Source organism: Equus asinus, chromosome 2, assembly GCF_041296235.1.
Source record: "Equus asinus isolate D_3611 breed Donkey chromosome 2, EquAss-T2T_v2, whole genome shotgun sequence".
Classification (NCBI taxonomy): Eukaryota; Metazoa; Chordata; class Mammalia; order Perissodactyla; family Equidae; genus Equus; species Equus asinus.
Window position 1 is genome coordinate 128,966,977 of NC_091791.1, and position 26,021 is coordinate 128,992,997.

At 42.3% G+C, this 26,021-nt stretch overlaps 1 protein-coding gene across 5 annotated transcripts in view; it reads right to left on the reverse strand.

Annotated features, from left to right (window-relative positions):
• Positions 1 to 26,021, reverse strand: part of THSD4 (thrombospondin type 1 domain containing 4) — a 546,849-nt gene that overhangs the window by 397,989 nt on the left and 122,839 nt on the right. For all 5 annotated transcript variants that reach the window (XM_070498910.1, XM_044764622.2, XM_070498902.1 and 2 more), the window contains one exon: positions 23,156 to 23,258. In XM_070498910.1, coding sequence (XP_070355011.1) covers positions 23,156 to 23,258 — 103 coding nt within the window. The remainder of the gene's footprint in view (positions 1 to 23,155; positions 23,259 to 26,021) is intronic.

Here is a 26,021-nt window from a genome sequence, read left to right on the forward strand (position 1 = left end):
GAGGCAGGGAAGGAGAGAGAAAATGGGACAGGGTGTGTTCCCAAGCTTGACCTCTGCATGGTGTCCAGTGCAACTAACCCTGGGATCATGCAGGACCATATCCTAGAGGCAGCATTAACTGCTGTGTCTCAGGATAGTCCACCCAGCAGGGAGGAAGGGGAAAGAATTTAACTCTCATGTCCCATTTAATTCCCATCTCCCACCAATGAGAGGTTCGCCCCAGGTATGCTACCTCCCCACATTCCCTGGGGGTGCATGCATGAGTGCTGGGGCTTCTGGGAGTCTCGCCCCTGAGAGCTAACAGGAAAGCCCCAGGGCGGCAGATGAGAGGCTAGCAGCTGATGGGTTGTGTCCACAGGAGGACAAGTGTAGGGAGGACTGAGCCAAGACCCTCAAGTTAGGTGCAGCCAAGAGGATCTGAGGTGACATATACAAGACATCTCATACGGTGTCTAGTTCATCTCTAAAATTCTAATTCAAACTTCTGGTAATATTTAGTTATTTTCCTAAAAGAGAGTTGATTTTATTTTCAAAAAGCAACACTAATAAATAGAGATGTCTGCCAGTTGGGGTTTGCCCACTGAAAGTGTTTTCTTTGTTTCTTTATGCAGAAATCCCCCATGCGGAAGACCGCAGATCCCTGGAAGGTCCTGGTATTACTGTAAGGGGAGCCTGAATACATAAACTGCACGAAGTGTTGTCAGCAGACCATGTAAATGGGAAGTATCCCACATGGGAACAGGCGCTATTTCAAATGTATGCTGATGCTATTGTGATTAAGATACTGAAATTTACTGAATGCGAGAATCACTGCATTCGTAAGGGCTCCTTTCATCATGGATGTCATCACTGTGCTGGGTCATTCTTTGTCCGCCTTCCCAGACCCATTCCCTGCCTTTCTTTGCCCTGATTTGTGTCTCAAGAGGGAGCCCGTGCCCTCTGGCTTCTTGCTGTACTTGGCCAGCAGGAGACAGGATGGTGAGAGAAGTCAGGGCATTTAACTTGACTCTCCACCCCGCCCTTGACTGGCCCTTTGACCCTAATAGGTCATTAGATATCTCCAGACCTCAGTTTCTCCATCTGTGCAATGGGGAAGTTAATTAGATCCTCTCTGAGGTGGTTTTCAGTTGCTGTCCCATGTTTTTACTTCTTGGATCCTCAGAAAGAACAATTATTCACATCTGCCAAATCAAATAGGTAAGAATTCCAAGCTGATGTTTCCTCATTGCGGTCAGGATGCTTTCTTTCACAAAGAGATCAAAACAAGAGGATAAGAAAGTTTCCAATTTGTCTTCCTCCCTTTTCACATTGTTTACTGTGGACTGATTCCTTTTTATCCTCTTAATGGATAACTGAATTTAGCAAATACCAAGCAAACAATTATGCGTGACTATAAAACTCATTTTTTTCTAAACATTTTATATGCCTCATCAGGCATAAACTAAGGCATGTGCAGCGGGAAGTGTCACCTAGCACTCTCTGTAGGTGGCCTCCCTATTTACAGGGCACGCTGCACACCCCAATGTGAAATAGAGTCAATTTCTTTCTCCCAAGTCGATTCTAGAGAGTGTATTAGCCCTCAGCCACAGAAGTCCTTCATTTTGAAACAGAGAAAGGTTAAAAATCCCTTCTTGAACTCAATGTATCCTGACACAGTTTATCAATCCAGGAAGAACTGCACCCAACTCCAGCGGCTCAGAACATCAGAAGCAAAACATGAAGCATCTGAAATATGCAAGTTCATCCTCTTGGCATCTGACCCCATAGTGGTCCTTGACTCCTGTGTGGCAGGAGGCTTGTCCTAGTTTCAAAAACGTGCAAGATGGTTTTTCAGAAGTTCTGTTTGTCTCATTCAAAGCTGTTTTTAAAGTCTCTATCTGTTTCCCAGGAACATATTCCTATTTCTCTTCATTACGTGAAGTTTGATTGTTTTTTCGGGTAGTATCTGGAACTTCTTTGGATATAAAACATCTAAATTTAAAAATATCCTCATGCATATCAAAGAAGAATGTAAGGACATTAATATTATTCCATAATGTTTATTACAGATAAAGCAATGGGTAAAAATCTAGATCACAGGTTTATATAAAAACACTAAAGGGATAATAAGCATATTATTTTTGGTTTTTCTTGGATGCTCTTACAATTTTCTGAATATTAAATATTAACATGGTATTCTGTAAGAGGATGAACTTTCTTCCATTTCCTTCTGTAAATACAAGCATCTGACACTGCTGAATTCAACCACCCAAAGGCTACTCCTGTAGCCTTTCCTTTGCTTCCTAAATATTTCATTTCCTCTGGTATATTTTCCAGGCAGTCACAATTTTTAGTATTAATTTATTTGTGACTATGACTTTAACTCAAGTGTTATGCTTCTCAAATGGCAGTCTGCATACTCCTAGGAATGGTGATCATTTGTTAAAAACTAGAAGTTTGAAGCATAAACTTGAAACAATAAAAAATGTGGAAGACAGGCAAAACGCAAAATAATCTGAAATCAGCACAAGTTTTGAAATTTCCTCACTATAAAATTGACGACAAATAATAATAACAAGAGCAAAACAAGAAGAAGAAGAAGAAGATGACCCCAAACCCAACTTATAGCAAACTGGCCACAGTCAATCTAAAACACAGAGCACACATTTACACACATACGTTAAATTGAAAAAATACCTTCTCTGTGTATGTCCAACAAAGAGTTTACCATGGTAGAGACACAAATGGTTATAAATCTGATTTGTTTTTATTATGATGGGAAAAAAATCTGAGTATTAGCTGCAAGAAAAAAATTTCTTGCAATGATATTTATTAAGAAACTGTAAATTTTTGAAAAAAACCAGGGTTTTTTCAATTTAAGACAAAAGTTGGGATTTGAGCAATCGATTAGGAAACACAATTAATAAAGCACTAAGTTGCCTGAAGCTTTCTTCAGGATCAGTTTCAGAAACTGAAACCCAGAAGGTAAGGCTCAGTCAAGAGAACATGTGGTGAAGTCCTCATACGTATGCATAGATTTTTCTGGTTTGGGTCAAAAAGAGATAGCCAAACTAAAAATCAATAATACTACCAAACAATACATTTTAAACTATTCAACAGACACAAGTGAAGGAGCAGCTAAGGAATTTTCTAGGCAGTTGAGAGGTTGGTATTGATTCGTCCATTTCATGGTCTTTCCTTGTTCTGTTTATAATATTGTTGTAAAGGCTTGTTAATGTGCAAAACGCTTAGCTGTAAAATATCTGATGAAGTGATTTTTAATAAGGTACGATTATTCCATTCCATTTCATTCAGAGTAAGAATAGTGCTCCATTTCTGAAAATATAGAGACAACAGCTAAAACTGAGAATGGCAGTTTGGATGGAGGCTGGTAAGCACACCCAAAACTGCAACAGCTTCAACAGAGAACAACACACTCTTAAGGAAAAGAAGGAAATGTAGTGGCTGACTGTCGACTTTTCAGACACATTGTAATAAAAAGTGCATCCAAAAGCTTGCTCTGTTACCTAGTTGAATGCTGGCTATCAGGGGAGGGGAGGATAGACCATGGCTAGTGTTCTTAAACTTACTATTGAATTGTTGTTTTTCTTAATGGAGGAAAAAGTGTTCTTCAAAATAAAGGGTAAAGACTTGGATGCACTGAATTATTTTGCTATTCACAAATTCACTTATTTAGGAAACATTTTTTTCATGGCTGAAACCTCTCAACTCACCACAAGGCAGAGCTGACTGTTGCAATAAAAAAGCTTGAATTATATGAAGAGCACACAGCCTGGGGACGATATGTGTCTTTGAGACAGTTTATTTACATTAACGGTCAAAACAAAGAACGCCAGTTTTTTTCGTTACTGAAATCAGAAACACTTTGGGTCTGCCATGTTATAGAAGTAACTTGGTCCCTCAGCAAGAAGAAATACTTACTAAAATTTCTATCACAAGGAGCCTGAAAATGTAGCATGCAACCACTTCTTTGGCAACATTCTGGGCATCTCCCCACATACAATACCCCAACATTTATTTATATGAGTTTATGTTCTCAAAACATTATAACACCAAGAAAGAAGGAGAAGCTGTCTAGACCCAGAACCTACTATTATGCGGTATTAGCACTCTTTTATCAACCCAACTTTTAAAACATCCAAACAATAGTATCTCACTTTTCCCCTTAATGTAAGTAATACAAAAGTATTTTTCTATTAAGATAAACATGTATATTATTGTGTACAATGAAAAACCCATATGCATTTATAAGAATGTATAGACATTTCTGGCCTTCCTTCATGTTACTTGGGGCCACATACCCAGGGTTCTCATTCATTGGCTCTGGGATTAAGTACACTTGAGAGAAAAGGCATCAGAAGTACTATATCTCTAGTTTAAGTAGAATACTATGGTATTGACATAATTCAATCCAACTAAAATGTGAAATTCTGGTAAGCAATCAATGGGACTGTTCTTTTCTAAAATAAAGGTTCCAAACAGGTCATGAACCAAGGTCTTTTTCACTCAAATTCTCCATTTACCATTCCTGGGTACTGTCAATACCCTGGGTACCGTCAATAGAGCAGATCCCCACCCCTCTAATGTAGCAATTTAGCCCCTATCAATGCCGCCTCCAAATATTAAGTTATGCAGAAGTCTGAATTTAAAAAATAAAACATAATAAACCTCCCATGGTAATAGCAATCTTTGTGATGAGTTAAAATTATTTACTAGCTATTTGATCTCTGATCTTAGCAAGCTGCTAAACCTCTCTGAACCTAAATTGAACCTAAACCTAATAATGACACCTATATTATAGTGGCATTCTGAGGATTAAGTCAGATACTTCCCGTAAAGAAGCTAAGCACAATGCCTGCCATACAGTAAGCATTCGCTAAACATTACTATTATTAGTCAACAAGTCTTTAGCGACCTGGATACAAGGCCAAATGCTATTGAGAGGTCCAGGAGTAAAAGAGATCCTCCCCACCCCCGACCCCCACCCCCAGCAAGAATTTTACAGACTAGTTAAGGAGAAGATATTACCAAAGAAGAAACAACAAGCCATGTAAAACCATATTTGGGAAATAAGGCTGGTAGACTTGGTGAGTTCAAGTTCTTGGTCTCACTGGCTGTATGAACTTGACCAAGTAATCATGCACAGTAGGGTTAAAAATATCTAACCTGCCTACCTCAGAGGGTTGTTAGGAAGGTCAGAGAAATAATGTAAATGAGAATACTCTGGGGGCTAGAGAATTTTATGTGAGTATTTGTAATTATTACTGTGATTCCCACTAATTCTAGTAGGGTGATCTGTTCTGGGGCCCAGGATGAAAAGGATACATAAGTTGAAACACAAAGAAATCAGGGAGGAGGCAGGCAGTCAGGGAAGGCGTCATGGATCTGGTAAGTTTTAGGTGGGTCCTGAAGGCTAGACAGGATTTGGATAAATCAAAGAGAACTAGAGGAAATCCTAGACAGAGTCAACACGTGAGCAAGTTTGTCGTGACGCGCCTGGTGAGAGTGGAAAGTGTCTAAAGTGGAATGCTGGGAGAGAAAGTATGGGTAAGTTATGGGTGTTAGCCCATGTGGACCTTCAAAGTCAAGGAGGAGAGCTTAGAGTTATGTTGGAACCAACGCACCACTGCACCGGCAAGAGGCTATTGCTAGAAATAGGACTGTGACAAGAACCAGGATCAACCTAATATTTACATAAAGGTAACACAGCTCCCTCTCTTCCTCTCTTTTTCCTCTTTTACTTCCTTCTTAGGCTATGGTGCAATGGATAGGGATCTCATAAATCAGGGAACCTTTAAAACACTTTAATCTAAGCACCAGATAAGGCAGGGTCTCCTAGACAGCAGTAGTTTAAGTTAGACGCCAAAAATTTCCTTATTTTGGGAAATGTACAACAGTTTAGATAGCGAACAAAAGTTGAATAAAAAAACCCTCATTTGGAAATAAAATACTGCTCAGCTTGAGTTAACTGAACTCGTCTTTGGGACTGGAAAAATAATAATAGTAATAATGTAATAGCTAACCTTTATTGAGCACCTACTAGGTACAAGGCACATTAATTATTGCATTTCATCTTTTCCAAAGACCTCAGAGGGGGATACTACTATTTTCCCCATTTCATTGATGGAGAATCTGAGGCCTATGATCCCAAAGCAAGTAAGTATCAGAGTCAGGGCTTTAAAAGCTATTCTATGTGGGCCTAAGCCAAAGGGCAAAGAATATGGTGACCACTGCGTATAACAAATAAGAACCTTTGTTAACAAACAGCTTTGAAAATTAAACTCCTTATAATGCAAACTTTCTTCACGCTAAAAACTAAAATCTATAATTACTGAACAAGTACCTTTCATAAATGCAAATTTATTTTTCAAATGGAGAAACGGTTATCTTGAAATTTCCTAATGCTATGAAAAGGGGATTCCACTTATCATAATATGTGTATCCAGAAGCAACTGTAGACACTGAATTTCTGTAAACCAAATACCAACTGTATTCACTAAAGGACTTCTCTAGGGTAAACATGCAGTAAATGTTTAATCAAATGAAAAATTGTTTTACAATTTGAATAGTCATTCAATAATTTATCTGTTTTGTGAATTTGGATTTACAGCAGACTCTTGACATTCCTGAGGCCTATATCCGGAACCTTCTTGAATTCCCAGATTCACAAATACAAAAATGTTTACAGAGGCTCCCAGCTTTCTCTCGAATCACATTTCCATGGAGAGTTGGGTGAGTTTCCTGTTCACAGCCTTACGTTACAGACTACAAGTTAATGATACTTTCAAACTTCACTACAGGTTTCTCTCTCGCTTGACAGCCATTTTTCAAAGGAACAAAATTTCTAATTATTTAATGAGCCGTGTTGCAAATGCACAAATAAGTAGAGAACAATAAAGCTAAATGACCCTTTTCCATACACATATCTTGCAAAGCAGACTTTTCAGATTCATATCGCAGTCAAACTTTGTGCCTCGGACCCTCAAGGGAACTCCCTCACAGAGAGTGAAAAACTTGTAAGTTAAATCCATGAACATCTAGGATCTAAATGCATTTATTAAGTTTGCTTGAGCAGGGACATGGGCTGTAACTATAGAATCCATAGAAATTCCATTGTTTTTGCTAACCCAAGAGTTACACTAGTTAATTAAGACTTCTGGTGACGTCTCTAGAAAATTTGATTATAGAAACATTGGCCACACGAATTACAGGAATTTGCCTATTCATTCAAAATCCCTATATTTTGCATGGTTGGGGTTGGTAAAAATCAAAGTTGGACGATTTCACTGCCTTCGGTAATGGAACCCAGGCACAGCTGGCACCACGGGCACAGAGCCCCAGCAGCTGGACCTTCCTGAAGCACTGTGCTGGACCTCTCAACCCCGGGCTGGGTTTGGATCCCTCAAAACACCGCTAACCATGACAGGCAGGAGAGAGGGAAAGAGCGAGTGAAGGAGTAAGTGAGAGAAAGAAACAAAGAAAGAGAGGGAGGGAGGGAGGAAGCGCTGAAAAGAGAGAACAAAAAAGGAATTTGGCTGCTATTAGGAAAAAAAAAAGGAACAAGAAAGACATTATCATTTCAAAATATATAGCTTATACGTTTCAGAACATATTTGAAAGCACTACTGCCAGATTTTCAAATTATTTATTTATTTATACCCCTTCTTGTTCCAAAGAGGTTTTGCAGCATTTTGCTGCCAGATTAATATTCCTGAAGCTCAGCTCTGATCATGTTACTCCCCTGCTTAAACCCCCAATAGCTCCTCACTGCCTAGAAAATGAAGTCCAATTTCCTTAGCCTCCTATTTGAGGCCCTCCATAATCTGGCCCTAAACTCCAAGCCCAACCTTATCCTGCACATCTTCCCTTTACAGACTCTTTGTTCCAGGCAAAGGACACGCCCTGATGTTTCCTTAGTACATCCTGGGTTTTCCACCCTTGCACCTTTGCTTGTGCTGTTCCCTCCGCCTGGAATGCCTCTCCCAACATCTGCAAATGCCCCATCCTACTCACACCTCCAGGCTCTGCCTGGAGGATGCCATGCATGTAGCAGGCACTCAGTCATAATAGCGGAACTTACAACCTTTATACACGTGCTTTATATACTTCATCTCACTGGACCCTCACGATAGGAAGAAGGAATTTCTTACTGAGGTCCAAGGAGCTGGAGTTGGTACCCCTGGGGTTGTGTCCTCTGTTCATTGTCCTTTCTGCCACCCCAAGGCTATCTCTCACACAGAACAAAAGGTGGATACATGAATCAATGCCAACATGTTGTAGCAATCTTTTTTTTAAGGGGAAAAAGTGTGCCTTTCCATTCTGTGTGAACTCGAATTCACTTGTCTAGTCCAGAGGCCCAGTTTCATTTGGCAGCCCCTGCGCAGCCCTCGCCAGGCTCCATGAGACAGGACACCACACGAGCTGATTCTGAAAAGCAGAGGCTCCGGAGGTCCAGGGATCCAGGGTGGGAGTAGATACCCCAGAGGCCTCTCCAGGGTCCCCACTGGAGATGCCATGAGATGATAACAGAAGGAGACTGATACCCATCGTAAATGTCAGTGGATCAAGCTCTACTCCTTCACATTCTAAGAACATGCCAAAGGATTTTTTGAAGGTGCCATTTATCACAATGGGTGGGAGAGCAGGTTGCTAAAGCTATTTATACAACTTCCAAAGCTAGCTTAAACAAACGTGGCAACTGGGTGTAGGACAAGGCATCGTGACTGATCAATGGGGCTTTATTAAGCACGCAAAGCTGCCAATATCTACATGCTCACTGGACAAGGGCCAAAGGTATTACGAGATGAGCAGTTACATAACCTTAAGTACAAATGGAATTTGGGCTGTATGCATCTGATACGCTTCTCCTTTCTAACTTTTGGCATCAAGAGGTTACACGAACTGACTGGAATGTAAGAACCCCCCCTCCATTTTCTCCCTTTCCCAATGGCAGGCCTACCGATCACAGCAGAGACACTGCTTACTAGTCACTGCAAGTTTTCCCCAAACCAAGGTCCACTGTCCTGTTTAAATCTGACCTATTTTTAATGGGCTGCTCAATTTAAAATCAACATCATTCGCTGGAGGATGCCTTTAGATGAAAGCTGTTTCCAGGGATTAATGCAAACTTCAAATCACTCCCCTGGACAAAACTCAACTCAGCTCACTCGATCAAATTGTAAAGCAAAAATTCATTCAGTAACTATGTGAAATCTATGGTTGCCCTGCCAGTCTCCTGCCCTACTCTGCTGTTGACTTCTGGCCTCACTAAATGCATGACAAGGCTTGTCTGCATGGCATCTCTGACCCTGTAATACCTGGCTCTGTCTACGCCTGTAACCTATCGTACTTCAGTCTCTCCCAATAGCAGTCCCTCCCCAGTCAGTGACTGCTCACTGTTCTCCTCCTTGCCTCCATACGAAATACCATCTGCAGCAAGGTTGAAAAGAAAAAGATTAACTGAATACAATGGAGAACTGATTTACTAAACTTTTCTTGTTATTAATTACTAAGTAGCAATCTTGAGTTGTAAATTCTGTTGACCAGCTCCAAAGCGCTAATTAACTTACATTTACAAAACTTCTGTCTGCTTAGAAAGTCCTTAGTTCAAAACTAAAATTCATATAAGTCCTTTCCCTGTTTTCATTCTGAACCATTTAAACATATCCAAACAGATGTTTGTCAACAAAGTTATACGGTGGATTCGTCATAGGAGATATTAGTGGGTGTTGGTGGTGGTGGTGGTAGTAGTCAGCATGTGTATGTATCTAGCTAGCAACTCAAAAAGAGAGAAGAAAAAAATCCAGATAAAAAGCTAAGCACTACCCACGGAAGGATGAGCTGAACCGGATACAATGAGGCAGTGATGACCGCTTCTGCTTTGCCCCAGGGGGCTACAGAATCTGTGCTGTTTTAGTCCCAGCACAGAAAGGGCCAGAAAGGTGTGTCTTCCTTAGTCCAAAGATCACTGGACACCATCAGGGGGTGAGAAGTGAGCAGTGACAGCCACAGAACAGAAAAGAGAGGGAAAAGCAAAAATCCAGAAATTTCTCCCATGCAAACAGAAACGGTTGAATGAACAAAAGGCTTATATTTCAGGGTAATATATATCACAATTAGGAATCTAAAAAATATATCCCAATATATACTCAGTTGCTAAGGATTCGGGTTCAAAGGAGTCGGTTCAAATAACTAGCTGTTAGTGCAGCCTAGGTTTGCAGCAAAGAGGCATGAAAATGACAAATGCGAACTCAGGATCTGACGACAAGTGGTCTCCATGGTTCAGGCTGAAGATAGCTGGGTTTGGAATCACGATAATTCAGATACAAATAAATTGCCACCACTTTAATTTTGTTTTGCTGCAGTAGATACAGCCCCAGAGGCAGATGGGAAATACAATTCCAAAGGCAGAATGAAACCTATTTAATACATAGATATCAGACAAACCAGTTTTTTTTTTTTGATTAAGAATTTTTTTTTTCATATTTTATTTTTTTCCTTTTTCTCCCCAAAGCCCCCTGGTACATAGTTGTATATTCTTCGTTGTGGGTCCATGTAGTTGTGGCATGTGGGACGCTGCCTCAGCGTGGTTTGATGAGCAGTGCCATGTCCACGCCCAGGCTTCAAACCAACGAAACACTGGGCCGCCTGCAGCGGAGCGCGCAAACTTAACCACTCGGCCACGGGGCCAGCCCCAGACAAACCAGTTTTTAGAAATTATCCTTGGTTTAGTTCCTCCCCCTCCAGATATACTGTGCCCCTGAAAGAATCCTGAATTGAAAGGGTCACTGTGGGAAATCAGGCCTGCCTCCAACCATTTCAGCCATCCTAAAGTCTTCTTTCTGAAAATTATAATCAGTTACATATCGTTTGGTTTTATTTACATTTTAAATGTGAACGCATTTTAGCTTTAATGTACAATGATCTGTGTTCATCATATTTATTTGCATCATTTCCATGATTACTGTTTTTTAAAATCAGAAACTTCATACAGGCATTTGTAGTGAGACCTACGCAATGCTTGGCAAACTCTGTCAATCATTTAAGTCTCATCTCTGTTCAAAAAAGAATAGGGACTCACCCCAAATTTTCAAGCAACTAACAGGGTTAATGGGCACCCATGTAACTACAATTTGAAAGACTGAAAAACTGTAAAGCCAGCAAAGAGGCAGCGTCTATGCTGCCATTTCCCTCCCCACACCTATGCAGACATCACTCATCAACCCCAATGACACTCCTTGTTCCTGAGCCCAGCACATCAGAGGGATGCTCAGCCAGAGCTGGCACAGGCTAGGAGATCTGTTTGTTATGACTCACGTACTCAGTACTCAGTTATGCGTCACATAACGATGGGGTTAGGTTCTGAGAAATATGTTGTTAGGCGATTTCGTTGTGTGAACATCACAGAGTGTACAAAAACCTAGAGGGAATAGGCTGCTACACACCTAGACTATATGGTGCTAAGCTCATGGGACCTCTGTTGTATATGCAGTCCGTCGTTGACCAAAATGTCGTTATGCAGCATATGACTGTATTCTAAAAACAGCCAGGATGATAAACAAGGAGCATGCTCCAATATACAGGGAATCAACTGAAGGAAACAGAAATATTCAGCAGGCTAGTAAGACAAGATTCCAGGTGACACCATGGCTGCTTTCAAATATCTGAAGGAGGACCCTGGACATATCCTTCAATGTGGTTCCAAAAGGTAGCTAGGCAATAAATAATCATTCCAGGGTGAACTACAGTGGCATTATAAGAATGTGTTGAGGCAGAGTTCAGACAGTATGAGGAGGCAGGTAAAGCAGGCCACCAGGGGAAAGACGGAGTGCTGATGCACGCTCTCTCCCCTCCTCCCACCCCGACCACAGATGTTCAACAGAGCTTTCTTCTAATCCTTTGTAAAAGAGTCCCACTGATCTACAAATGTTCTCACTGAAATTTCTAGGAAATGGAGACTGACAGGTATGGTTGCTGTTTAATGGCTTGGGGGAGGGATTATGCAGATGAGGGAGAATTTCTCTGATAAATATGCAAAGAATGGACTGAATTTACAATTTAAATATAAATTGCATAATCATTGAATACTTTCTAGCTCTAAACCCTCTAACTCTAAACACCTCTTGGTACTGGCCCACTAGTAAATTCTCAAAGTCCAGGCAAGGTGCAGCAAAATGTCCTGACCACTCCCTCGGGACACACCCCTACCAATTTACAATAAGAGACCTTTGCTCAGAGAGTGAGAGAACTGTGCTACAAGGGATTAAGACAGAGTCGCAGGATTTCCTGGAAAAGTCTTAGTAGTCTTGATGTAAAAACACACATTTGTTTGTTTTTAAAGGAAATGAATTGGTCATGGCTTGGTTACATGGAGGGAGAAATTCTTTCGTAGCCCCTGCGGCAAACGACAGCTCTCAGCTCAGCAGGCAGTTGTTATGTAACTTCTCCTTTCATTTGACTCTTCTATTTTATTCTATGATCTGGGGCAGACCATCCAACCCTTCATCTCTGTTCCTGCATCTGTAACAGGAACACGTAGTGACATCTGACGTTGCCTATCCTGGCCAGCCATGCTAGGTACAAGGACTGAGGCAAGCTTTGCAGAAAGCTGAACTTCTCAGAAGAGAGAAACTATCAGCACCACTGAGCTAACTGATACAGGCACAGTCAAAAGTTAGCGTAAGGGAAGCCATCTTATAGAAGAAAGCCATGTTGGAACCATGAATAACTCTGACTCACCAGCCCCTTTGAATCTCTGCTTTAGTTTGCCTAGATAAGTAAGGGTCTGTCTTGGAGGATTTGCAGGGTCTGCAGATTTTCTGGCCCCTCCCAGCTGCAATAAGATGGTAACTTTGTTCTTTTGAATTTTCCAGGAAGGTGATGGCCTCTAGACAGAGATTCTATGCTGATATCCATGACAATGCAAAGATCTGATATAACAACTCCCAGTCTGCAACACCAGGAAGTTCAACATTTCCTAACCTCCTCCCGTATAATCCACTGGCCTATATAACTGCTTCAAGATTCTGTGCCCCCTTAAGATGGTTCTTTTGGACATTAGTCGGCCATCTTCCTCCTTGCTAGCAAGCTGTAATAAAAATCCCTTTCTCTCCTACCTCCTCGCCTCTTGACTATTGGCTTGTCTTGGAGCGGGCTGATGACTCCCACCTTGGGAGGTAATAAAACGACAGGATTGGGTCTCATTATTTAATATTTTGCAATGAGTTTAAGCTCTATGCTTGGTTTCAAATCCTTAAAATTACTCATATTTAGACTAATCTGCTTATTAGATGTTGAAATATATCCTGAGGCTTTTCTTTACTAATTACCCAGAATGACACTGATTCAAGTGCCAGGAAAGAAGCTGCTTTTACACGAATCAGTTACACCTTCCAGAATACCCTAGAGCAGGGGAAATTTTCTCCCTCAAACAATATTTCCTCTTCCAAATCCTCCATTTCCCAGCAAAAAGACTTACAGAGATGTATGATAACCATTTGTTCCATCCTACATTCTCCTTACTCTTCAGATATAGAGAGAAACACAGTGTGGATACAAAAACTAGACATGTTCTAGAAGCATTTCACATATATAATCCCACTGGGGAGCAAGAGAGCTAAACTAATGACAGTGATTATGGAAACCAGGGGGAGGGAACAGAATCAGTACTAACCCCCTTCACTTCTCCCTGAGGTCACTCCCTGACACAGGATGCAATGGGGTAAAGCACGCCAGAAGCCCAGCCTCTCCCATGCCCCATGTAAATGTAACTTGGTCAACCTTAATTATGCCAGAATAATGTCTGGGAGCAAAGGGGACCCACACAGTCACATGTCAGACATACATAAGGAGGTCTATCTATAGAAATCCTCAGAAATGTAAACACAATGAGGGGAAGGAAAGAGTGACAATCGTGTTATATTCCAGTTCCAGTAATCCCTCAAAGGTGTTAAAAGCCCTGTAAACTTATTGATGAAATGAGAGCTGACAAGCCAGGTGGGCACCCTGACTTGCCGTAAGTTTCTGTCATGGACATTGGTTGTTTTGGGCCATTCAGGATCCACTCTCCCCTCTTGTGGTTCAACATCTAGATTTCCTTTTTGGGAATCAGTTCTCCTCCTCCGTGTGAGTCTCAGCGAGACTGTCAATCAGGACCCCTTCACTTTCCTTCCTCCCACCCCCACTTCCCCAGCCGAGGGGTGGGTAATGTGGCCTACACCAAGCCAATCAGGCTCTTACTTCCAGGGCTTTGAACCTTGGATGGAGAAACCTGTTATAATTTATCTATTGGAGCAGCAGCACGCAAGTAAGACCGTCAGCTCTGTCCACCTAGACGCCCAGAGCTTCCTCAGTTTCTGTCTTTCACCGAGCCTGGTTCTGCACACTTTCTGTTGATTCTCTAAGCTCCTGGATATCCTTCCAGTAAAATCCTTTTGTGTTTGACTCATCCTAAACTAGTGTCTGTTGCTTGCAAAAAAAAAAGAAAAAAAAGGAATGCTAACTAATACAGATGTCCACCTTGCTTCCTGAGACTCTGGACCCATCTAAAGATTTCTAGGCCCAACAAAGCCCTTTGATCCTAAATGATTCTAAAAATGATACTTTGTGTATGAGTCCATTCTCCCTAAAATTCTCTTCCTCTTCCATGTTCAGTAAGAAAGAGTATTTAAAATAAAATGGAACAAGAGAGAAAGAAAGAAAGAAACCAGCAAGCCTTAGAATAGTTCTACAATGGTGAAATTTATACTGGCTTCAAATGTCACTTTCAGGAATTAGAGAGACAGAGACAGAGAAGGGGAAAGAGAATAACGGGCTTTTTAAAGTATAATTTATATAAAATAAAACACACAGATCACAAGTGTACAGTTCGATAGGTTGTGACAACTGTATACACCTGTCTAACACCATGCCAATCATGATATAGAACATTAACATTACTCCAGAAAGCTCCATCATACCCCTTGCCAGATAATCCTTCTCCACTCCATAGGCAAACACTGTTCTGATTTCCATCACCACAGCCTAATTTGTCCTGTTCTAGAATACCATGTGAATGGAATCAGACAGTATGTACTCTTTATCTGCCTTACTGTGCTCAACAGAACATTTCTGAAATTCATTCAGGTTGTTATATGTATTAGTAGACTGCTCTTTTCTTTATTGATGAGTAATACTCCTTTGTATAAATGTACCAGAGTTTGTTTATTCAGTCCCTTGTTCATGGATATTTGGGTTGTTTCCAGTTTGGGGCTATTACGAAAAAAGCCGCTGTGAACATTCTTAAACAAATCTTTTTTAGGAATATATGATTGCTTTTATTTCTCTTGAGTAAATGAAATTTTATTAAATGGTGAAGAAGCTTTCTATAATAGCTTGTGGAGAAGTAATAACACACTTTCCCAGGAGGGAAAAAAATACCTACTTTCCATCTATTCTTCTGGGATAGCGTAGGTTCACAGATACCATTCTATTAACCCCTTACTCTCTCTACAAGCTTCATTCTGTCAATCTACACACATCCTCATTTCTCTACTACTCTAGACAAACCTCTCTCTCTCCCCTCAAACTGGCAAACACTCTCAATATGCCTTCTTCACAGCTTTTTTTTTTTTTTTTTTTTAAAAAGAGCTAGCTACACTTACTGGATACCATCCCTAATTTCTTTCCCATAGTTCTCGACAGCCCATTCTAGTCTCATTTCCTCGGGTCTCAATCTCTCCTTGACCCCTTGCAGTGTTCAGCTGTGTTGATCTCCTCTCTCTTTCTTTGTTTTTTTTTTTCAGAAGAGCTAAACTTTAATGACTCAGATAGTTTTTACAATGAAAACAGGTACCTGAAGACTGGTCTTGAATACTCTCAACTGTACAATTCTTCTCCTGGCTTCCACACACATTGAGAGTACAGATTCTATAGCCAGACTCTAAGGTTTGAACCCAGCTCCATCACTTACTAGCTGGGTGAGCTTGGGCAACTTATTTAATTATTCTATACCTCTGCTTCTTCTGTAAAATGAGGCTGATAATACTACTCACCTCACAGGGTTGCTGTGAGGATTAAATGAGTTAGCATTTATAACTGTGCCTGGCATGTAGTAAGTGCTCAGTAAACACAAGCAATTTCTATTGTCTCTTTTGTTCCTCATTGTGGTATATGTCATAAGAGAACTTTATAAACCACAATAGACTTTATTAATGTAAGAGATGATACAAGGCATTACAATGCCTGGGTGCTATGTCTTCTCAGCCTCCTCCACCGGTTGAGCCTCGTTCCCTGCTTCTTTAAGGTGGACATCCCCCAGAGCTCCCCCCTTGGTTCTCTGGCCTCACCATTCTACACTTTCCTGAACATCTTACCCATCGTGGTGGCTTTAATTATCACACCAAGGCCAACGACTTCAAATACAGGTCTTCAACCCTAAGATATCTCCCTTAAACTTCAGAGTTTACCAGCAATGCTGCGATTCAGTCAAACTCAACTTGTACAAAACTGAAATGACTGTTCTGTTTTCACAAAGAGGTTGCCCTCAGGATCTTGCTTTGTTCTCAGTGCTATGCTCATACCCTAAACAAACACGGCCTAGTCTTGTCAGCTATTCCTAGACGTGTATAAGAGAGTTCAAGAACCGGTCTGGTGGGGGGGGGGGTATTACTGGACTACTCCTCTCGTTTCCCTCAGGCCTGCCCTGTCTACTCTGAAAGGTTCCTAATGGCTATGGACTGTCTGTGCAGGAGGGGTGGGCCGGGGGAGTGAGAATGCCAGGCCCCTAGGAATGAAGCTGCTTCATTAAAACGTGAACTTCCTAACCCCGGGTCCACCAGTGCTTGGTCCTAAGCCTTCCTCCCTCCTGCCTCACAGTTTCGATATCACTGTCCATGTTTTTATCTGACAGCCCTTGCCCCACGCTCCAGCGTGGTGTCCGTGCCAGGGCAGACTGCGGGACTGGTGAAGCAATCAGCAGCACCCTTGGTCACCTGGGCACCAACATTCCATCTCTGCCCCTCAGAGCTTTCATCAGGCGGAAGAACTTGATCTAAGAGGCTCCAGGCCCGGTGGCTGTTAGAGACGGCATGGCATCTTTAATATTCCCTAGAGCAAAATCTACTATTCTTGCAAACACTCTAGTAAAAGTCACCTGGACTCACAAGGAAAGCCTGCAGGGAATTTTGTCAGAGCTTCTTGCCTGTGCTGGTCATGGCTGGTGACAGACATTTCATTTCTCCTCCTCTGAGCACACGGTGGGATGGTACCTCCCTGCTGCCTCTGAAGATGCGTGTGACATGTGACTTGCTTTGGCCAATGAGATGTGAGCAGAAGCAACAGGTATCATTTCTGGCAGAAGCTTCAAGAACCTGTGCATGATTCACTTGTTCCTCTTCCCTGCGTCAGCAGAAGCCTAAGCTGAGATGCAGCTTCTATCAGCCTGGGCCCCTGACTGGGCAGAACATATACTAGATTATACATGTAGCATGGGCAAGAGACAAACTTTTGTTCTGTTAATTCTTTAGGTTTGGGGTTCTTTTTTACTGCTGCGTAAGCTAGTCACTCCTGACAGATACAATGGCCCTATTCACGTGACCAGTTGGCAACCTCGAATTTCTGACTCAGCCTCACCTCTGGCTTTTAGATTTCCACTCAGTTTAGTTCAGCTCTCAGGGCCACACAGTGCACTCAATTATGCAAGCACAAAGCTGTCCCCTGGACTGACTGAGACTGATACCTGCGGCTGCACAGCCCACAGTGAGCCAGCAAAACTGTAGACTCTACTGCTGCCCGGCCCAATACTGGAGGCATAAAAACAGGTACAATTTTCTCCAATGTCAACATCTAACCAAGAGTCTTCCTATTAAAGTGTCCCATTCTAGCTAGGTTGACCATATAATTTATTGTCCAAAGTGGTTCTGAGTGAAATGGGACTAGGGTGACAGGCATAAACCATCACTGTCCTCAGTAAACAGGAACACATGGGCACCAGAATTCCACTTCCATCATCTTTACAATATTAGGTCCAAGGCTATGAGAAAAATTCCTAGAGGCATTATCTAAAGATAGATCAACATATCCAGGAAATGCGATTAAAGGCCTAGGAAGAAGCATGTGGTGAAATTAATGTGTTTATCAGAGAATGTCCTCCACTTTTACTATTCTATGCGGCACTGGACTGAATGAGTCCAGCTGTTTCCCTAAGCAGGCACATGCGGATAGCAGCAGACATCCAAACCAAACCAAGAGCCCAATGCAAAATCCAGCCGTAAAGCATGAACATCCTGCAGAAACATTAACAGCATCTTCCTCCCACTGGTCAGCCTGGGACTCATTTAAGAGGAAGAAGAGCAAAATCAAGAAAACGATCTTAGCAACAAAAAGAATTCTTTAAACAAAGCCAAAGTAAATGCAGCTTCAGTGACCATAGGCTCCTCCTCTCCTAGGCATGTGAGACAAATTAACGTCAATAAATACTTTAAAAGAATGCTGAATTTTCTAGGTAAAGTAACACATTGTAGAAGACAGCTAATTTCTCTAATCTGCTGCTATTTTGCATTTTTCTATACACCAGGATTCTACTTGGCTCACTGAAAATTTCAGTGGCTTATGGTTAAGGAGTATAGAATGATTTTTGTAGAAGATGCTATTTTTCTGTCTGTCCCGATTCCCACTTGCCCACCTCCGCTTCATGTGACATGGGTCCCCAGCCAGAGGGTTGGTCACATGACCTGAGCTAGCCTGAGTACCCCCATGCCCGGAACTCAGGTCCAGGGATGGGAATATGATCCACGCAAGACCAAAGTTTGGTTTTTCTGAGATTGAAACCGTCACTGGTTTCCTAGGCTGCCATAACACATTACCATAAACTGCATGGTTTAAAACGACAGGAATCTATTCTCTGACAGTTCTGGAGGTCAGAAATTCAAAATCAAGGTGTTGACGGGGCCGTGCTCCCTCTGAAGTCTCTGGGGAAGAATCTTTCCATGCCTCTTCCTGGTTTCTGGTGGTTACCCACAACCCTTGGTAAACCTTGACTCACAGGTACATCTCTTTAATGTCTGCATTGGTCATCACATGGCCACCTTCCCTGTGTCTCTGGGCCTGTGTTGTCACCTGGGGTTCTCTCCGTCAGTCTCTGTGTCTCTTCTCTTTTTTAAGGATACCAGTCATATTGAATTAAGGGCCCACCCTACTCCAGTATGACCTCTTCTTAACTTGCATCTTAATTACACCTGAAAAGACACTATTTCCAAATAAGGCCACAATCATAGGTACCAGAGATAGGACTTCAACACATCTTTTTGGAGGACACAGTTCAATCCACAACACTAGGTGAGAGAGAGTCTCTCCCACTATGACTGCAAGCTCAAAGCCATGTAAGCCTGCCCACACACCTGAGAAGTAAGTAAACAGAACCAAGAGATGGAGAAATACAGAGAAATGTAGGGTCCTAATGTTAATGAATCCCTATGCAGCTCTATCTGAAGCTCAGTCCACCTCTTGGACTTCCTAGTAACATGACCCAAAATATTATTCTTGGGGCTGGCCTGGTGGCATAGTGGTTGGGCTCATGTGCTTCACTTTGGTGTCCTGGGGTTTGCGGGTTCAGATCCTGGGAGCAGACCTACAAACCACTCATCAAGCCATGCTGTGGTGGCATTCCACATACAAAAAATAGAGGAAGATTGGCACACATGTTAGCTCAGGGCTAATCTTCCTCACCAAAAAAAAAAAGCATTGTTCTTGTTTAAATGTATGTAGGTTGGGTTTCTGTCACTTACAACCAAGAGTTCTAATTAATAGGTCCATCGGTGAATGATGCTATATAATGTGAATTCAAATAGTTCCCCATAATCTGGGTGGGAAAGAGCAAGTGAGATATATATGAAAAAGACTGGCCATGAGTTAATAACCACTGAAATTAAGTGATGAGTATACAGGAGCTTATTATTATACAATTATACTATTCTCTCTACTTTTACATATGTTTGAAATTTTCCAAAATAAAAAGTTAAATCAATTGTTATAAAAAAAAAAAAAATTCCTGCAGTATTCACACTTAAAGTCCAGCGCAAATCACGGCAAACAAAAGAAGATAAAGCGCAGAATCATACATAAACCCAACAATAGTGGGCATCCACAGGGCATATTTGTAATACATGAAAATATCAGCACGAGTGTTCTTTGTGGCACTCATAGGGCTTTTGATACCAGATCTGAGTCTACTAGGGCTTGACAGGATCAGGTCTGGGATAACAGTGGGTGGCAAATGACCACCCCAAGCTATGCAGAGAAGGTCTGGCAACAGGCTTCTGCTCAAGGGGAAGCAATAGAGTGCACAGTGTACTACTGGAGGATTTCACCTTTCCTCCAGTTAATCACAATAAAGCTATTATCCATGGCTAGCAATAAAGCAGGGTGTGGCTGAGACAAAAGACAGGGTTACTTTTCTAAATGTGTACTGACAAGACCGTGGTCCTGACACAAGAATATATTTTACAGTTTATGAAACACCCGTGATTCTGTACTTTAATTTAGGCTAGAGTTGTCACCTCTTCTGGATCCTGACTTCCTCTTGGATTAGAGGTTCTCAATCCCAGCTGCCCATCAGAATCACTTGGGATCTTAAAAAAATCCTGTTGCACAGGCTGCACTCCAGACCAATTAAATCACAGTCCCTAGGGGTGGGGCCCAGGTATCAGCGTTTCTAGAAGGCTTCTCAGTGATTCTAATGAGCAGCTAAGCCTGAGAAGCACTGCCTAGATCCCTCAGGTGGTCACTCACTTTGCACATGTGCCTCACTTCTCTGGGCATCTCCTGCTGTTGGTCAGAGCAACCCCACTTGGTGACCTCCTCATGTGGGTAGATCGCAATCAAATCAGTACCTAGTTTCTTCCTCGTTGGAGTCTCTTCCTAGGGCTGCCATGACAAAATACCACAAACTGGGTGGCTTAAAACGACAGAAATTTATTCTCACAGTTCTGGAAGCTGAAAGTCCAAAAGTAAAGCATCGGCAGGCCTCGCTCTCTCTGAAGGCTCTAGGCAAGGATCTTTTCTTGCCTCTTCCAACCTCTGGTGGTTGCTGGCAATCCTCGGTGATCCTCGGTGTTACTTGGCTTGTGGACACATTACTCCAGTCTCTGTGACTGTATAGTCACTTGGCGTTCTCCCTGTATGTCTGTGTGTTTTCTCCTCTTCTTATAAGACCACCATTCCTACCGGATTAAGAGCCCACCCTACTCTAGCAGGATCTCAACTGTTTACATTTGCAATGATTCTATTTCCAAATAAGCTCACATTCTGAGGTTCCAAGAAGGATGCTATTCAACCCAGTGTACTCTTCCTCACCCACATGAAGCAAGTCTTAGACATTGTCTTCATCAGAATGCATGTAAGACCTTGCTAACTGGGAACACAATGCCGCTTTTAAAAGTTTTCATTTTGAAATCATTTTAGAGTTATAGAACAGCTGCAAAGATAGTACAGAGGGTTCTTGTATGCTCTTCACCCAGCCTCCTCTAATGTTAACATCTTATAAAACCACGGCACATTTATGAAAACTAAGAAATTGGGGCTGGCCCCATGGCCTAGTGGTTAAGTTTGGCGTGCTCCGCTTTGGTGGCCCAAGTTCAGTTTCTGGGCATGGACCTACACCATGTGTTGGCAGCCATGTTGTGGTGGTGAGCCACATACAAAATAGAGCAACACTGGCAACAGATGTTAGCTCAAGGCCAATCTTCCTCAACAACAAAAAACTAAGAAATTAACACCAGTACAATACTTGTAACTAAACTCTACACTTTATGCATATTTCAGCAGGTATTCCACCAATAGCCTTTTTCTGTTCCAGGATCACATCAGGATACCACCTGGCATTTAACATCATGCTTTGAAGAATGAAAAGTGTTTGGACCAAGCTGTGATCTACAACATCAAAAATTCACTTCAGGCTTCCTTCCCTAGTTCACCCTCCAGTTTCTTAGCCACCTTCATTTTTGCATCCAACTGGCTCTATGTTTCATCTACTCATTTTTCTTGTTTGGATCTGATAGCCCCAATTTTTCAGTCAAGTTAGTTCTTAACAATTTTGAGGTCATAGGACCACTCTGAGAATCCACTAGAAGCTACAGACTCTCCTCTGAGAAAAATGCACAGACAAAAACAATTTTGCATCCAATTTCAGAGCAGACATCAATCCTCCCTTCTCCTCCCCAAGGGCTTCCACCTAGACAGGACCTTCCATAGTCTGGCTTCCCCAAGCATTGATTCTGTAATGAAATCAACACAACTCACTATCAAGCTCTCTCCCAAGACAATTTCTCTAGATCCTGGACATAGCAGCAGTGTTCTGCACTCTGGGTTTTGGCCAACACCAGCTGTCCCAGCCACTGCCTTGGGCTGAGGCTGGGCAGAGCTCTCCAGCTGGACACTGAGGACAGCTGGACTCTTTCTGGCCAACTTGGCTGTCAGTATTGAATCCTACAAGTTTTGCTTGATCCATCACCACTTTGGAGCCCACTTTCTCTGTGATGGGAAGAAATATTTCAGAACTTAACATTTCTCAGTCCAGAAGCCATGTTATCATCTAGGTTTCAACAAAGAAAGGTGACTCCAGGATCCAGAGCAGTACTGACAACTCCTACCAAAACTGGATCTTCTGCCATTTTGAAATGGCAGGAACCTTGGTCCCAGGGACAATGTCTGCCTACCACACTTCATCTTTGGAAATGGCGTGCAAGGTCCTCCACAGTGAAAGCCAAACAAGTGTCAACCCTAAAACCCTACATGTTCTCTTAAGCCACCACACCAGCCCCTGTAGCAGGAACCAAGGAAAAGGGAACCTCCATGCCCACTCACTCCTGACAACCTTAATTTGAGCCTCTTGCTCCAACCTGTTCATTGAACGCTGTTCTGTCCCACTCGGTCTGCCATCCTCGGAGGCTGCTTGTTTCTATCAACACCTCATCCATCTGATTGATGGTCCAGGTGTCACCTGAGCTACCTACCTTTAGTAAAGACCCCTGCAGGTTCCCCTGTGCCCTGGGGTCACACTTTCTCCCGTATTGTCACTCTAGCCAGGATCAAGTCAATTCCTCCAAAATCAACCACAAGGCAACAGAGTTGGAGAAAAGACAAAAATTATTCCTATGGGCAGGGCTGGGTCTATTCTTACCTTCTGCAAATGGTTCCCATTCATAAAACCGGCCCATGAACGGCTTGTTGTTGTAGGATGCACACTGTACCTCCCGGATACTTCTACTGCTTTCTGGGCACACCTAATAAAGCAGACAGCAAAGAGCCAGTTAGTGTCCATTTCTTCTCGCAGCCACAGTCAAGGCCGAGGAGACCTCTCCAAGTTTATGTGCTAGCCCTCCTCTACCAAAAACAGGGTTTCTGAAAATTTGCTGATCGCCTACAACAAAAATTCAAAATGCAGATCCCAAGGCTTCATAGCACACGTTCTAAGTCAGAATCTTTGGAAAGACACTAAAATTTTAACAAGTCCCCCAGGTTGTTTTTGTACACCAAAATTTGAAAACCACTAACCTAAACCTTCTGCTCCTGACAAATAGGTCTGCTCCCCTCCCTCAAAGAGGTCATCCACTTCCATCTGTTTGACTTTGTTTGTGCCATTCCCACATGGGATAATATTCACAGCAAACCTGTACGGAGCCCTTAGCACGTGCAGGCGCTGCTGTAAACATAGGATACATATTAACTCATTTAATCCTCACAACAAGCAATGAGGTAAACATGCTAGTTTTGCAGATTTTTCACAGACGAACAAACTGAGGCATGGAGGAGCCACACAGCCTGGGAGGGCAGAGGCTGGATTTAACTCCAAGAAGTCTGGTGCCCACCAGGCTGCATCTCAGCATGAACCCTATCTTGTCTAAATTCTCTCCGCCATCTAACGCAGAAGCTCCCAGCCTTTGCATGCAAAAGAATCACTCAGAGATCTCATGGGAAATGCAAACGCCTGGATCCCTCCTCCAAGGATTATTATTCAGAAAATCTGGGATGAGGTCCAGGAATCTGTATTTTATCAAATTATCCAGGTGATTCTGATACACTAGACTACTCAAAGAAAATATCCAGCTCCCTCTGGCTTATTTCTTTCTTATTTATAAATGGTAAATATGAGCAAAGTGTGACATAAAAAAAATAAATGTGAAATAAAATAAGATTAGAATCTCTCATTCAAATCGTGGATAAAGTATGGCCTAGCTTTTTTAAAGCTAGCTACACTCAGTTTAAGTGTGGGCTGTGTGTGCATGAATGTGTGTTTTAATAATCAGAAGGGAAAGGAATCTGGCCCCTTAAATATTAAAAGCCTTGTGTATAAGAAGTCTCTGGAACGAATGGCTAAGGAGATAGCTCAAAGTCTGAAGGATTTACAAAGAAATCTACTGTATGTATCAGAAACACCAGGTCTTCTGGAAGATGAGGGAACAGAGGGAGGAATAGAGCGAGATGGAAGAAAAAATGTCTCCTCTTGATAAAGGACAGTCTGGGGAGGCTGCTGGTACAAACACCAGGGTGGTCATAACCTTGCTGCAGCCTGAGCCAAACCATATGGAGCAGGAAGCCATATGAAATAGAACGTGATGGAAACTGGTGGGGATAAAAGGGCCAGGTGGACGGGCAGGGTGGGCTGAACTCTGACAACCAGTGAGAAGCTGACAAGCCAGGGAAGGCTGTCTCCAAGGGCGGTGGAAGCCAAGCTGCTAGCGTCCCTAAAGCCAGAACCAGGTAGGCTTCCAGCAATACCAGCTGTCTCCATGAAGGATTTGGGGTTAAGCTGCTTTTTACAACCCTTTGGCCAGAACCAGAGTTCGACTAGGATGTGATCAGTTGGGTGACTTGGGAGAAGGCACCAACCTTGCAATGAGAAAGACTTGCTAAGGAGCTTATTAAAAATACAGATTCTTTGCCCTCACCCCAGTGGGAGGGTGGGGAAACAGGCCCAGGAAGACATGGTTGAATTGCTCCCTCAGGTATTCTGGTGCCGCCAGCCAGGCACCAGACTGTGCAGCAGCAATGAAGAGCCACACCCAAGCCTCAATCTCACTCCAAATTCCTTAACACATAGCGTTCGAGCAGAAGAGAACCAAATCCAACCCCTTCAATTTATAGATGAGGAAACCGAGGACCGGAGAAGTGGCATCCCAAGGTCCCAAAGTGAGATAGGAAGAGAGCCCAGAGCACTGACCGCCCACCCCGGCTATCATCAGAAACCAGAGATGAGCTGCTGGGTTGTAGGTTTTCATACGGAAACAGACCAGAACAAGCGGGCTAAATGTCCTGTTCCTCAATTAACCACACCTATGCAAAGCCAAGCTACAACGAGGCTTCAGCCAGAAGCCATGCTAATTAACCTGGTGGCAGTTACCAGAATTGGAAGCTGCAGACCACAAAAACTTGGCCAGTCTGCTTAATCTCTTTCTCTCCATCAGCAAAGTATTGCCTATTGGCCAGACCATGAACCAAAGCACCTTCAGAATCATTTTGAATTGCTCAATATTTGATGACATAAATGTATATTTCATGACATGGAAAGCAGTCCACAATCCATTAAGTGAAAAAAGTGTTACAATCATTATCGGGGGGCGGTGTGGAGAGAGAGTTAAAAGTCTTATCTCTGGAAGGTGGGTTATAGATGTTTCTTTCCTCTTCATGATTAACTTTTGGTTTATTTGTATTGTCTAATTTTTCTGCAATAAATATGTAATATTTGTATAATAGAAATTTATCAGTATTGAGCCCTTCCAAACCCATTTGGCCCTCAGCCAGCCTTGCATGTGCCTGTAGTTTATAAATCTACAGGGTGTTTTAATACCCCACTAACACCTGGCAGTCTTATTCCATCCATATGCATCTGCCAAGACAACCAGTCACCTGTGATGGGTCATTCAGGATACCCCATCCCGTCAACAAATTCTTTTTTTTTTTAAGTCCAAATTATTTTAGAATCATTTTTGTTTTAAAGATTTAATTTTTTCCTTTTTCTCCCCAAAGCCCCCCGTACATAGTTGTAT